At 44.6% G+C, this 16,114-nt stretch overlaps 1 protein-coding gene across 11 annotated transcripts in view; it reads right to left on the minus strand.

The window, feature by feature from the left end:
• Nucleotides 1-16,114, minus strand: part of kif1b (kinesin family member 1B) — a 266,957-nt gene that overhangs the window by 128,683 nt on the left and 122,160 nt on the right. For all 11 annotated transcript variants that reach the window (XM_059952248.1, XM_059952249.1, XM_059952247.1 and 8 more), the window contains one exon: nt 6,259-6,338. In XM_059952248.1, the coding sequence (XP_059808231.1) occupies nt 6,259-6,338 (80 nt within the window). The remainder of the gene's footprint in view (nt 1-6,258; nt 6,339-16,114) is intronic.

Raw genomic sequence — 16,114 nt, forward strand, 5'->3', positions numbered from 1 at the left:
AATTAGAAAGACGTCACACCACTTAGCATGTATCAATGGCTTCAGCTTAGTTTAAACTGCTTTGAGAATGATTACCATAAGAGATGAGAACAGAATTAGTCCTTTCGGCCCATTAAATCTGCTCCAACATTCCATCAAAGCTGATTAGTTATCCCTCTCAATCCTATTCTCCTGCCTTCTCCCTCCATCCCCCCCCCCCCCCCCACCCATCATTACCTTGGACGCCCTCACTAACCTGCGCCTTAAATACTTAATTATTGCCTTTTCAGGAGAAAGTGGATCCAAGAACTGCGTGTAGCTCCTGATAACTGTGAACTTTCAAGGCAGATTTAAACAGCAGAATAAAGCATAAATCCATTAGACAAAGGAACAGAATTTAGACTATTCAACCCATTGAGTCTGCTCCATCATTCCATCATGGCTGATTTATTATCTGACTCAAGCCCATTTTCCTGCCTCCCCCCACACCCCCCCCCCCCATAACCTGTAACACCCATCAATATCCAAGCACCTGTCAAATTCCACCTTAAGTACACCCAATGAGTTGCACGGCTTCACCACCCTCTGGCTAAAGAAACTCTTGCTCATCTCTGTTCTAAAAGGACGTCCATCTATCGAGGCTGTGCCCTCTGGTCCCAGACTCCCCCGCTATAGGAAACACCCTCCCCATGCCCACTCAACCAGGGCTTAGAATACTCAACAGACACTGCTAAATTGAAATTATTAAGGCATTCTGTACTAAGGATCAGAAAAAAACTGCATAGGGTTGGAAACTCAGCCCATTCCATCATGGGCACCAGCCTCCCCAGCATCATGGACGTCAAAAACAGGCAGCATCCATCATTAAGGACCTTCATTGCTCAGGACAAACCCTCTTCTCATTGCTTCCATTAGGGAGGAGGTATAGGAGCCTGAAGACACACACTCAATGTTTTAGAAACAGTTTCTCCCCATTCGCCATCAGATTTCTGAACAGATTATGAACCAACAAGAACACTACCTCACTGTATATCTACTTATATTACTGCACTACTTATATTATTTAAATTTTTAGTATACATTTCTTATTGCAGTTTATAGTTTTTTTATATATTGCAATGTACTGCTGCCGCAAAACAACAAACTTCACAACGTATGCAGGTGATATTAAACCTAATTCTGATGAATCCTCTCGTTCTCACTGTGCATCATTCCCTCACAAAATAGTCACTGCTACGACTGCAAAAGAAGAAAGAGGCTCTCCAACTGAGTTTTCACCGAAAGGCTCACAAATTGATTAGACACTTTTTAAGTAATTGAGAGAAATGCTGCCAATCACAAACAAGCAAATCTGCAGATACTGAAAATCCAAGACACAGACACACACACTGCTGGAGGAACTCAGCAGCACCTATATGGGGGAAAAAAAGAGTACAGTCAAAGTTTTGGGCAGACACCCTTCAGCAGGACTGGAGAAAAAAAGATGTGGAGTAGAGTTAAAAGAAAGGAGGAGGGGAGGGAGAAACACAAGGTGATAGGTGAAACTGGGAGAGGGGACGGAGTAAAGAGCTGGGAAGTTGATTGGTGAAAAAGATAAAGGGCTGGAGAAGAGGGCATCTGATAGGAGGGGGCAGAAGGCCATAGAAGAAAGAAAAGGGGGGGAGGAGCACCAGAGGAAGGCGATGGGCAGGTAAGGAGATAAGGTAAGAGGGGGAAAAAGGGATGGGGGCTGGTGGTAGTCAAGGGGGCATTACCAGCAGTTCAAGAAATCACATGAACAGGTTGGAGGTGACCCAAACGGAATACAAGGTGTTGCTCCTCCAACCCGAGTGTGGCTTCATCGTGACAGTAGAGGCGGCCATGGATAGACATATCGGAGGTGGAATTAAAATGGGTGGCCACTGGGTGATCCTACTTTTTCTGGTGGACACAGTGTAGGTGCTTGGCAAAGCGGTCTCCCAATCTGCATCGGGTCTCACCGATATACAGGAGGCCACACTGGGAGCACCGGACAGAATAGATGACCCCAAAAGACTCAGAGGGGATGGGTCACCTCACTTGGACAGTTTTGGGGCCCTGAATGGCAGTGAGGCAGGAGTTGTAGGGGCAGGTGTAGCACTTGTTCCACTTGCAAAGATAAGTGTCATTAAGTTATGCTAATTAGCTGAAAAACAATAGCTCCCTATCCTTGTCTGTCAATTGGCTTTTACAGGTAACCCAGATAATACAGTATGCAAACAGTTTATCTTCCAAACTATTGAATGTTAATCCTTTTTTATAAAATGTTATAATCCCAATAATATCCCAATCTATTTTAGTACTTTTTTTAAAAATGATGTTGTAGTTCTATTCATACCACAATCTATTTTAATACTTTTTCTAAAATGTTTCACTGTGTTATAATGAATTTTCCAGTGAACTATAGGGATCAGCAGGGTCTTGGGGTCCACATCCAGAGATCAAGCAGAGTTGATGGGTAGGATAGGAATTGGTGTGTCAGCCTTCATCGACTGTTTATTCTTTTCCACAGATGCCCCCTGGTCTGCTGGGTTCCTCCAGCATTTTGCGTGCATTTGATTTCCAGCATTGTCAGATTTCCTCGCTTTTCATGAGTTAAAGAACCACAAAGTAACGCTGCAAATCTATTAAACTCTGGCCTTCCTGGATGTAGAAGCTTTAGCGAGGGTGCAGAGGAGATTTACCAGGACGCTGCCTGGATTAGAGAGGGTGCAGAGGAGATTTACCAGGACGCTGCCTGGATTAGCGAGGGTGCAGAGGAGATTTACCAGGACGCTGCCTGGATTAGAGAGGGTGCAGAGGAGATTGACCAGGATGCTGCCTGGATTAGAGAGGGTGCAGAGGAGATTGACCAGGATGCTGCCTGGATTAGAGAGAGTGCAGAGGAGATTCACCAGGATGCTGCCTGGATTACAGAGGGTGCGGAGGAGATTAACCAGGATGCTGCCTGGATTAGAGAGGGTGCAGAAGAGATTAACCAGGATGCTGCCTGGATTAGAGAGGGTGCAGAAGAGATTTACCAGGATGCTGCCTGGATTAGAGAGTGTGCAGAGGAGATTGACCAGGACGCTGCCTGGATTACAGAGGGTGCGGAGGAGATTCACCAGGATGCTGCCTGGATTAGTGAGGATGAAGAGGAGATTCACCAGGATGCTGCCTGGATTAGTGAGGATGAAGAGGAGATTTACCAGGATGCTGCCTGGATTAGAGAGGGTGCAGAGGAGATTGACCAGGACGCTGCCTGGATTAGAGAGGGTGCAGAGGAGATTCACCAGGATGCTGCCTGCATTAGAAAGTGTGCAGAAGAGATTTACCAGGATGCTGCCTGGATTAGAGACGGTGCAGAAGAGATTCAGCAGGATGCTCCCTGGATTAGAGAGGGTGCAGAAGAGATTTACCAGGATGCTGTCTGGATTAGAGAGTGTGCAGAGGAGATTGACCAGAATGCTGCCTGGATTAGAGAGGGTGCAGAGGAGATTGACCAGGACGCTGCCTGGATTAGAGAGGGTGCAGAGGAGATTGACCAGGACGCTGCCTGGATTAGAGACGGTGCAGAAGAGATTGACCAGGATGCTGCCTGGATTAGAGAGGGTGCAGAGGAGATTGACCAGGACGCTGCCTGGATTAGAGAGGGTGCAGAGGAGATTGACCAGGACACTGCCTGGATTAGAGAGGGTGCAGAGGAGATTGACCAGGACGCTGCCTGGATTAGAGAGGGTGCAGAGGAGATTGACCAGGATGCTGCCTGGATTAGAGAGGGTGCAGAGGAGATTGACCAGGACGCTGCCTGGATTAGAGAGGGTGCAGAGGAGATTCACCAGGATGCTGCCTGGATTAGAGAGGGTGCAGAGGAGATTGACCAGAATGCTGCCTGGATTAGAGAGGGTGCAGAGGAGATTGACCAGGACGCTGCCTGGATTACAGAGGGTGCGGAGGAGATTCACCAGGATGCTGCCTGGATTAGTGAGGATGAAGAGGTGATTCACCAGGATGCTGCCTGGATTAGTGAGGATGAAGAGGAGATTTACCAGGATGCTGCCTGGATTAGAGAAGTTGCAGAAGAGATTTACCAGGATGCTGCCTGGATTAGAGAGGGTGCAGAGGAGATTGACCAGGATGCTGCCTGGATTAGAGAGGGTGCAGAGGAGATTGACCAGGACGCTGCCTGGATTAGCGAGGGTGCAGAGGAGATTGACCAGGACGCTGCCTGGATTAGAGAGGGTGCAGAGGAGATTGACCAGGACGCTGCCTGGATTAGAGAGGGTGCAGAGGAGATTGACCAGGATGGTGCCTGGATTAGAGAGGGTGCAGAGGAGATTTACCAGGGTGCTGCCTGGATTAGAGAGGGTGCAGAGGAGATTGACCAGGATGCTGCCTGGATTAGAGAGGGTGCAGAGGAGATTCACCAGGATGCTGCCTGGATTAGAGAGGGTGCAGAGGAGATTGACCAGGATGCTGCCTGTATTCGAGAGGGTGCAGAAGAGATTAACAAGGATGCTGCCTGGATTAGAGAGGGTGCAGAGGAGATTGACCAGGACGCTGCCTGGATTAGAGAGGGTGCAGAGGAGATTGACCAGGACGCTGCCTGGATTAGAGAGGGTGCAGAGGAGATTAACAAGGACGCGGGCTGGATTAGAGAGGGTGCAGAGGAGATTGACCAGGACGCTGCCTGGATTAGAGAGGGTGCAGAGGAGATTGACCAGGACGCTGCCTGGATTAGAGAGGGTGCAGAGGAGATTGACCAGGACGCTGCCTGGATTAGAGAGGGTGCAGAGGAGATTCACCAGGATGCTGCCTGGATTAGAGAGGGTGCAGAGGAGATTGACCAGGACGTTGCCTGGATTAGAGAGGGTGCAGAGGAGATTCACCAGGACGCTGCCTGGATTAGAGAGCATGTTTTAGGAGGACATATTGTGCAAGCCACAGCTTTTCTCTATGAAGCAAAGGGGAATGAGAGGGGACTTGACAAGATAAGAGGCATAGATCGAGTGCACAGCCAGAGACTTGCTTCCCAGGGCAGAAATGGCAAATACTGGGGCAAAATTGTAAGGTGGGAGGAAAGCATGGTGGGGGGGGGGGGGGGAGAATGTCAGTGATTATTTGTTTGTTTTTTTGCAGAGTGCTGTGGAATGCCCCACCAGGGATGGTGATAAATACATCAGGGTATTTGAAGAAACCCTTTGTTATACACATGGATGACAGGAAAACAAAGAGCTAAGTGGGAGGGAATGGTTTTATTAATCTTACGAGTAGGTTAAAAGGTCAGCACAACTATTGTGGGAACACTGTGCCGTACTATACCGTTCTATGTTGTTGAAATGGGGTGTAGGTTTGTTATTTTTCTTACAAGTTAATTTTTTATTATGTTTGTATTTTTATGTAATCAGCTACAGACATGTAATTGCTCAGTGAATTTTTCAGTGGCTACAGTTGCCTCTGTATTTTCCTGCAAACTTCTTGATTTCAGAGGCAGATGTCACATTACCTGAATCTGGCTTTTTAATTGGTTAAATATTACCTGATGTAACTTCAACAAAATCAATGGTCAGTTGTGAGACCAGACCACCTGTGTTCACTCTCTTTTATTCTTTAGGTTCTTTTACTCTTTATCTCCTCTCCTTCTTCATTCCCTCTCTCACCATTCTTTCTCCTTTCTATTCTGTGCCCTCGTAACAGTGAATAAAACAATCATAAGCAACAAACTTTATGCCTCATTCTTAACTTCTGAAAAGCATCAGGATTTAACAATGTTCTTGGTTCTATGGATCTCATTAACTTCAAGGACACTTGGGGAACCTGGTAACTGGTGTGTGTAGGCCTCCGTTAGTCTCAATAGACCATGGATTTGCACCGTAGAAAGTTTCCAGGGCACGAGCCTGGGCAAGGTTTTTTTAAAAAATGGAAGACTGGCGTTTGCCCAAGCTGCAAGACTCCCCACCAATGTTGTCCAAGGGAAGGGCATTAGGACCAATACAACCGTGTTGTTGCAGAGCAATGTGTGGTTAAGTGCCTTGCTCTCACACACACACACACACACACACACACACACACACACACACACACAGCCTTAGCCAAGGCTCGAACTAGTGACCTTCAGATCACTAGACGAAAGCCTTAACTATTTGGCCACGCACCAACATGGTAACTGGCGTAGGAGAGCAGCGAACATCACCTGCTGAGCCAGCACCGTGAGTAGTCAGACAGTGAATTATACTGGAGGCTTACTGTACAGAGAAGTTCTAAAGTGAGAAAGGGCCTGACCTTTCCATCCTGATTGCTTCAGTTTTCCGAAGTTTCTCTTCCCACGTCTCATTCAGCTCAGCGATGATCTTTTCTGATTCCTGCAAACAGAGGGGGATTAGGTCATGATCTTTATTCAGCAAATACAACACAGGAAAAAAAAGCAAGGAATTATTGTAGGAGAGTTCCATAAATGTAATGAGATGCAAATTAAATCAAACTTTCATCCACATGGATCAACAACACTTGTAGTAAGTATTGGATTGGACTGTATGATCGTTATCATCTTTGCAGTTTAACAATTAATTGTCTGCTCGTATTTTATTTAACTGCCAATATACATGTTACTGTTTAGTATGTTTCCTAGTGCTAACGGTATGTATATACAATTGTTCACTCATGTTTACAGTTCTTTGCATGATTCTGGAAGCTTTTTGGATCACATTATTTAACTCTTATCTACGAATTTGAAATGAATGTCTCTTATCAATTGATATAAGGAAGGCTGAGCATGTTGTCCCCCTCCCCATTTTTGCTTCTTTCACTTCCTCTACTAGATTTCTGCCTCACCCCATTTCCAATTCTCTTTGTCCTATTAGCACTCAATAAAATGATCATGAAGCAACATGTTTCATGCTCCTTCCTTGACTTCTGAAAGAACCTTGGGTCAAAAACATCAGTGTCCAACACACATACAAATACTTGTATACACAGAAAGTCTGGAAACATTCAGCAGGTCAGGCAGTGTTTGTTGAAAAGGAAACAGGGTTAACCTTTCAGGAAATCAGCCTTCATTAGAACCGGGTCTTTGATCTGAAATTTTCCCTGTGTGTCTCCTTCCGCAGATGCAGCCTGAGGTCAAGAGTTTCCAGCATTTCCTGCTTTAATTTCAGATTTCCAGCACCTGCATTTTGTTTTGATTTTCATGAATAGTGAGTGGTTAGTTTTTTTTTTCCAAAAGCCATGGTAGGTAGTGGCTTAAAGATCAGTAACTTGTTGCCCGATAATTCCTATATTTTATAAAGGGAACAAAACTGACCTACTCAATGTTGCAACTTGTGAAGGCAAAGCATTCCATACATCCTTGTTATTACCCCATCTGCTTTTGGACTGAATGCCAATAAAGATTTGAAGCATCCAATATATAACATGCTGAAACATAGCGCACGAATATCCGAGCAGTGGTTTTAAAACATCAGGTGCCAATGGTCAATAAAGAAAGCAGCATTAGGTGGTGTTGATTGTGTTTTGACAGAGATTGAGCTATTAAGAGACCACTTTTCATTAAAACAGAAATTAACTCAAACTGTAAGCAAGTTTGGCTTTGCACTACCGCAGACCTTAAAATCAGGAGAGTTCAAAGTGTAGACTGAACTTGCTTTGAAATGAAAGACCATAAGACAAAGGAGCAGAATTAGACCATTTGGCCCATCAAGTCTGCTCTGCCATTCAATCACGACTGATTTATTATCCCTCTCAACCCCATCCTCTCCATTCTGACTAATCAAGATCTTATCAATCTTGACTTTAAATACACCCAATGACTTGGCCTCCACAGCCACCTGTGGAAATGAATTTCACAGATTCACCTGCCTTTGACTAAAGAAATTCCTTTTCATCTCTGTTCTAAAGGGCCATCCTTCAATACGGAGGCTGTACCCTTGGGTTCTAGATTCTCCCACAAGAGGGAAACATCCTCTCCACGTCCACTCTCTCTAGGCCTGTCAATATTCGATGGGTTTCAATGAGATCCCTACTCATTCCAGATAAACCATTCCAGATTTAAATCAGAGATGATTATTGCAATTTTAGAATTATGCAACTTAAATAATATTGAAATACTAAGTGAAATTCAGCATCTGTTAACCAAATACAATCAACTACTTAATGCACCCTCCCTGACGATTCTCCAAACTGATACAGTAGATACACTTGCAAATTTCTACAGATGTACCGTGGAGAGCATTCCAACTGGCTGCATCACCATCTGGTACAGGGGTGTGGGGCTACCGCACAGAATCGAAATAAGATGCAGAAACTTGGAAGCAGAAAGTGTTGTCGTGGGTATTAGCCTCCCCAGCATCCAGGGCATCTTCAAGGAGTGACGCATCAAAAAGGCGGCATCCATCACTTAGGACATGCACTTTTCTCATTGCTATCATCAAGAAGAGGTACAGGAGCCTCAATAATTCAGGAACAGCTTCTTCCCCTCTGCTATAAGATTTCTGAATGGACACTGAAACCCATGAATACTACTTATGTTTCCTTTTCTTTCCTCTTTTTGCACCTCCCTCCTGTTTATCGGTGAGACACGACATAGATTGGGAGATCGCTTTGCCAAGCAACTATGCTCCATCTGTCAGAAAGAAAACAGGATCTTCCAGCAGCCACCCGTTTCAACCCCATTCCCATTCCGACATGTCGATCCACGGCCTCCTCTACTGCCACCCTCAGGTTGGAGGAGCCACACCTTATATTACATCTGGGGAGCCTCCAACCTGATAGCATGAACATCGATTTCTTGAACTTCTGGTAATGCCCCAATTCACCAGTCCTCATTGCCACTTACTGCTCTCACTTAATCTCCTTTCCTGCCCAGCACCTCCCTCTGGTGTTCTTTGTCCTTCCTCCATGACCTTCTGCCCTCTTTTATCAGATTCCCCCTTCTCCAGCCCTTTATCTCTTTCACCAATTGACTTCCTAGCTCTTTAATTCACACCTCCCCCTTCCCAGTTTCACTACTACTTTCTCGTTCTTCCTCCCCTCCCACCACTTTCTTACTCTGACCTCACCTTTTCTTCTCCAGTCCTGATGAAGGGTCTCAACCCGAAACGTCGACTGTTTACTCTTTTCCACAGATGTTGCCTGACCTGCTGAGTCCCTCCAGCCTTTTGTGTGTGTTGCTATATACTTCCTATTGTGATTTACAGTTTTTATTATGTAGTGCAATTATTGCTGCAGCATAACAAATTTCACAGCATAAGCCGGTGACATTAAACCTGATTCTGAGAGATATGATTATCCTTGATATAATTCTTCAGACTGCAGCACGTCTCAAACACCTGCAGCGCAAAGAATTGTAGCCAGGAGTCACTTCAGCCTGACTGTACACGATATGGAGAGCTTCACTTATCTAAAGACATCGGAATAGAAAGGACAAGGTTGGAAGGAGGTAACTGATTCACCTGCCTTACTGAGTATAGGCAGAAATACTACAAGGAAATGAACATATTTTTAGCCACAATTAAAGCTAGAGTTATTGTAAATATTCATTTCCTAATACTATCAACAAACACCAATTTCCATTTTGGTATCACTTTCAAGTTAAGTTTTTAAAATGACCATAGTGTGCTTGATAAGAGTTTTACCAAAAATAAAACTGTTCCCCAGCCACTTCCTCTCGCGGGATTGTCGAGGGCTGAGAGCCGTTGTTATGAAACTAAAGGCCTGTCCAGCTCAGGAAGAGACGGGGCAGCTCTTCTTTTTCTCTCAGTGGGTTCCAAGTCATTGGGACATCCCTTCTAAAAAAAAACCTCATCTTTTGTGGAGTGGATAAGGCTGGTGGGGGTTGGGGGGGGGGTGAAACTGAAAATAGAAACAAAATCATAAGAGCCACAGAGAGAACGTGTCTGGGTAGCCTCCAACCTGAAGGCATGGACATCGAGCAAATTCTTCCTCCTCCCTCCTTCTCTCTTTCCATTGCCGATTCTAGTACCCCTGTTACCCCTTCCCTTCTGCTCACCTGCCCATCACTTCTCTCTGGTTCCCTTTTCATTCTCTTCCTTCCATGTTCTACTGCCCTCTCAGATTCCTTCTACTTTAGCCCTCTACCTCTTCCATTTATCTTACTTCAGCCCCCCCCCCTCACCCACCCACCTTCCCCCTCACCTGGTGCACCTATCACCTGCCAGCTTGAACTCCTTCCCCTCCCCTCCCCATTCTGCCTTCAGTCCTGATGAAGGGTCTTGGCCCGATACATCGAAAGTGTATTGCCCTCCATTGATGCAGCCCGACCTGCTGTTTTCCAGCCAGCAGATGCAGAATGCTATGTCCACAGATGTGATAGATAGTAGGTTATGTTTCCCTTTAGCTTCCAGTTAGGAAGATGGCATGGAGGGAAGAAATAGAGTTGACGGAGGTGGTGGGTTAGGAAAGTTTGATTCAAACTTTAATGTCTTGCCAGTACAGTTGATAGTTATCAGGGGATGTCATGACTACCACATTATTGCTTAATAATATTTCAATAATATTAATAATACAGTTTAGTATATTAATAATGTATTAATATTAAAAATTGTATATTAACTACATACATCATTGCTATATACTGTATATTTAAATAAGAAATAAATTTGAGGTACTAGACTTTACCTTCTGAGGATAACTGCATTGCAAAATTAGTATCTTAATGGCCTCCTCTTTTGTGATTATTGGATTAAAGGAATCAGCTATATCCATGTTATAGATTTTACATTATTTAAATGAAGCCCACATGCGAAGCTGCAGAAATGTGATGCTATGTTGATTATATTTGCCCATATCAGTGAAGTTTTGTATCCTATATATGAAATATATAGTATATCCAATATGTATTTTACATCCTATATATTATTTTATTTAGAGATACAGCATGGCACAGGCCCTTCCGACCCAACAAGCGACACTGCCCAGCAACCCACCTACCTAACCCTAGTCTAACCACAATGACCAATTAACCTATTAACTGATTCGCCTTTGGACTGTGGGAAGAAACACGAGCACCCAGAGGAAACCCAAGCGTTCACTGAGAGCAACGTACAAACTCCTTACAGATGAGGTCAGAACTAAACTCCGGTGCTCTGAGCTGTAACAACCGCTAATCGCTATGCTACCGTGTAAGACAGATAGTTACGGGAAGGGGCACCCATGCTTCGGGCAGACGGTCTCAGCACCACCTCAAATGCCAATCCTTGGCCCACATCTCAAGAATCAGTGCATCTGCACCATTCCTTTGGGGTGGGGGGGGGAGAAAAGCATGAAATATTATCTGTGACACACACACACAAGCATTGACAGAATCTCTCGTGTTTAAAATATCACCTGCAGTTTCTCAATTTTGATTCGCGGGAACCCCCCAATCCTGCAGGCAGAAGAGTGAAATACAGCCCTTGTAATTTGGTATCCTATCCTATCTATGGACTTAAATAACTTAATCCATGAAGGGGCAAAGTCTCTCATTAATAATAATTTACAAGTGGCGGGAAATATTATCCTTGCTTTCCATTGAATTGAAATCATTCAGTGAGTTTCCTCATCGAGAGACTGCAAGGTGACGTCTCCCGTTGCTGTGGCAACGCACCGACAGCAGCAAGTGCATCACTTGAGGAGTTTGCTTCGCACACAACGTGCAGAGTTCTTTAGTACGGTCCTACCTGCAATACCACGAGGTGGGTGGCGGGGAAAGGACAGGCTGCTGAAGACGTCCACTGCAAAACGCAGGAACATCTGAATCCCAAAACTGCGCCCTTTATTCAATAAGATACTGCAATAAGCCGTTTGCAGAGACTGGGTCAGGAATGGTTCACTAACACAGAGTGATGATTGTGATTAGGAGGGTGTGAATGGAATACTTTAACGCCAATTAAACCAGCTACCTGCCGGGATAAAGCAGGTATCGTACTGCAAGAATGCACCCCGACAGTTCTGATTGGCGCTCGTACAGAGGGGATTATTAGGGTAATAAACCACCATCAACCCAGCTGCACGGAATTTCTGATGATCATCGAGGTCATGCTTCATTTAACAAGAACGCTAGAAATAATGATGTGAACAGGGCGCTGGTTATGATAATTCCAATTGCTGTTTCTGAAACTGGCAAGAAGTGATTTTAAAAAAAAACCATAACATGCAGACTTCAAACCTTTCAGCTTCCAAGGTCACCTGGCAGACTTTAAAAGGATGATCAGGGGTGATGCCATCTGGAGATCTGAACTGATGTGTCTTACAAAGAGAACATTAATATCTCTCTCACTCTCTCACACACACACACACACACACACACACACACACAATCACACACACACACACACACAATCACACACACAATCACACACACACAATCACACTCACACACACACAATCACACACACAATCACACACACAATCACACACACACACACTCACACAAACACACAAACACACACAATCACACACACACACACACACAATCACACACACACACACACACAATCACACACACACACACAAACACACACAATCACACACACACACACACACACAATCACACACACACACACACACACACACTCACACACAAACACACACACACAAACACAATCACACACACACACAATCACACACACACACACACACACACAGTTATGGGGCTGAATTCAGTTGCACACCGGGTTCCAAAATTAAGCAGCCTTACTTCATTCACCAATTACACAGCCTGTCAGCCCTCAGCAACTCCTGCTGCATGAAATACACGCTGGTTTTTATGAACCATAAGAACATTTGCTTTCTAACCAGAAAAAATCTGAAATAACTATGGGACAGCCCTTTTCAGTTTAATGACATGAAAAGAAATAGAGTCAGAAAGTGTCTTGGACAGACTGAAGGGTAGAATGAGAAGCATTTACAGTCTACACCAAACCAGGAGTTGCACATTATTTACTATTATTAAATGCAAGGGAAAATGGTCATTATTAAACTACTTTTTACTATGTTAAATTTTTCTAAAATTATTAAATGCAAGGGAAAACAAGTAATTAATGATTTTTATTAATTACTAAATGCAAAGGTGAATGGTAACTGTAATCCTTTTTCTTAAACTTAAGAGGTTTTACAATATGTGCTCTGAACTAATCCTGCCTGGAGGTTGGTGACCAGTGGCGCTTTGCAGAAATCTGTTCCGGGACCCCTGCTCTTTATGATTTATTTTATAAATGACTTCGATAAGGAAATGGAAGGGTGGGTGAGAAAGTCTGCAGATGACACCAAGGTTGGTGTTATTGTGGATAGTATTTAAGATTGCTCTAGCTGACAACGGGACATTGACCGAATGCGCAGCTGGACTGAGAAGTGGCAGATGGGAGATGAAACTGGAAAAATGTGAAGTGATTCACTTTGGAAAACTGAACTTGGAGGCAAAGTACAGGGTTAATGGCAGCATAATTAGCAGTGCAGAGGAACAGCACAATCTTGAAGACCACATATAGGTTTCTAAGAGATGTCGTGCAAGTTAGTAGGTGGTTAAGAAGGCATATGGAATGTCGGGAGATTGAGTTCAAGAGCTGCGAGGTAATGTGGCAGTTCTATAAAACCCTGGCTAGACCACACTTGGAATACTGAGTTCAGTTCTGGCCCCCTCATTATAGGAAGGATGTGGAAGCATTGGAGAGGGTGCAGAGGAGGTTTACCAGAATGTTGCCTGGATTAGAGAGCGCGTCTTATGAGGAAAGGTTGAGCAAGCTAGGGCTTTTCTGCATGGAGTGAAAGACGACAAGACGTAAATTGATAAAACACAGATAGCCAAAGACTTTTCCCAGAGCAGAAATGGCTACTGCAAGAGGGCATAATTTTAAGGTGATTGGAAGAAAGTACAGAGGGAACATCAGATGTGAGTTGTTTTACACTGAGTGGTGGGTGTGTGGAACTCCCTGCCCAGGGGTGTTAGGAAAGGTAGATACAACAGGGACATTTAAAAGACTCATAGATACTATATGTATAGAACGTATATGAAAGGAGAATGGAGGGCAATGTGGGAGGGAATTGATCTTGCAGTAGGCTAAAAAGTCAGCACAACATTATGGGCCTGAAGAGCCTGTACTGAGTTGCAGGCTCTATGTCCTGATGGAATGATACAAAGATCAGAGCAGAATTAGACCATTCAGCCAACAGAATCAGCTCTGCCATTTGATCCTGGCAGAATTATTATCCCTCTCAAGCCCGTTCTCCTGCCTTCTCCCTGTAACCTTTGAGGCACTTACTCAGCTTCCACTTCAAATAAACCCAATTACTCATCCGAAGTAAAATTCACACTAAAATAAAGTTCAGCCCCGGGAGGAGGTCCAGAAGCTGCACTCTGGAGCAATAAACAACGAGCTAAAGGAATTCAGTAGGCTGAGCAGTATGCGTTGTCGAAGTGGGGGTGGAGAGGGGAGGAACTGTCGAGGGATCAGGTTGAAACTCTTTATCAGGACTGAAGAGTCGACAAATCCTCTCTACCCCCCCCCCCCCCACCCACAGTTGCTGCTCGACCTGCAGATTGTTTGTTACCCAGCTCTGGAGTTGTGACCATCACCCATCCTCTCTGATCAGAAACAGCAAATGCCCCTTATTTGATCAACCTCACCTCCATCTGCCATTTGCTTTCGCATTTGTTAAGTTCCATGGACATGCTTCTGACCTGCATCAACTGCAGTTACACTAAACAGGGATGATCAATTCTAATCAGATGAAACATTGTCTGAGATGAATACCAGCAACAGTACCAAAGGCATTAACAATTTCTATCCACTACAGAGCATTAATCCACACTGGTATAAACACTTATCATTCTATCTAGGAGGGCTTAGCCTTGGGATAAAGAAACTACCACAAAAAACTGGAATGGCAAATTTCATATGCAACTACAGGGGGCCCCCGTTTTTCGAACGTTCACTTTACGACAGCTCGCTGTTACGAAAGACCAACATTAGTAACTGTTTTCGCTAACCGGAGGAGTTTTGCTTTTACAAAAAAAAGGTGGCCGCTTTATACGTGTTTACCCCGAGAAAGACTACCGTGACCGTGAAGCCTTGGGCGGGCAGTTGTGTGCGCATGCGTGTACATATGTATGCGTGAACGTGCGTAGGCGTGAACGTGCGTAGGCGTGTACGTGCCGATTATTTTCTCCAAATCCATTTTGGCTCACTGTGTTCCCGATTCTGATGTGAAACTGCACCGTACCTACAATATTTCTACTTTATCTAGGCTGTATATTTATCATATTTATCAAGGGAAATGAGGCTGAGTACAGGGCTACGATGGGAAACATTGTCACATGGTGTGAGCAGAATCATCTGCAGCTTACTGTGAAAAAGACTAAGGAGCTGGTGGTGGACCTGAGGAGGACTAAGGCACCAGTGACCCCTGTTTTCGTCCAAGGGGTCAGTGTGGACATGCTGGAGGATTACAAATGCCTGGGGATACTAATTGACAATAAACTGGACTGGTCAAAGAACACTGAGGCTGTCTACAAGAAGGATCAGAGCTGTCTCTACTTCCTGAGGAGACTGAGGTCCTTTAACATCTGCCGGACGATGCTGAGGATGTTCTACGAGTCTGTGGTGGCCAGTGCTATCATGTTTGCTGTTGTGTGCTGGGGCAGCAGGCTGAAGGTAGCAGACACCAACAGAATCAACAAACTCATTTGTAAGGCCAGTAATGTTGTGGGGGTGGAACTGGACTCTCTGACCGTGGTGTCTGAAAAGAGGGTGCTGTCCAAGTTGCATGCCATCTTGAACAATGTCTCCCATCCGCTCCATAGTGTACTGGTTAGGCACAGGAGTACATTCAGCCAGAGACTCATTCCACCGAGATGTAACACTGAGAGTCATAGGAAGTCATTCCTGCCTGTGGCCATCCAACTTTACAACTCCTCCCTTGGAGTGTCAGACACCCTGAGCCAATAGGCTGGTCCTGGACTTATTTCCACTTAGCATTAACTTCTTATTATTTAATTAATTATGGTTTTATATTGCTATATTTCTACACTATCCTTGGTTGGTGCGACTGTAACGAAACCCAATTTCCCTCGGGATCAATAAAGTCTGTCTGTCTGTCTGTCATATCATTTCTGCTTTTGCTATATGTTCGTGTTATTTTAGGTTTT

This window comes from Hypanus sabinus, chromosome 27, assembly GCF_030144855.1.
Source record: "Hypanus sabinus isolate sHypSab1 chromosome 27, sHypSab1.hap1, whole genome shotgun sequence".
Lineage (NCBI taxonomy): Eukaryota > Metazoa > Chordata > Chondrichthyes > Myliobatiformes > Dasyatidae > Hypanus > Hypanus sabinus.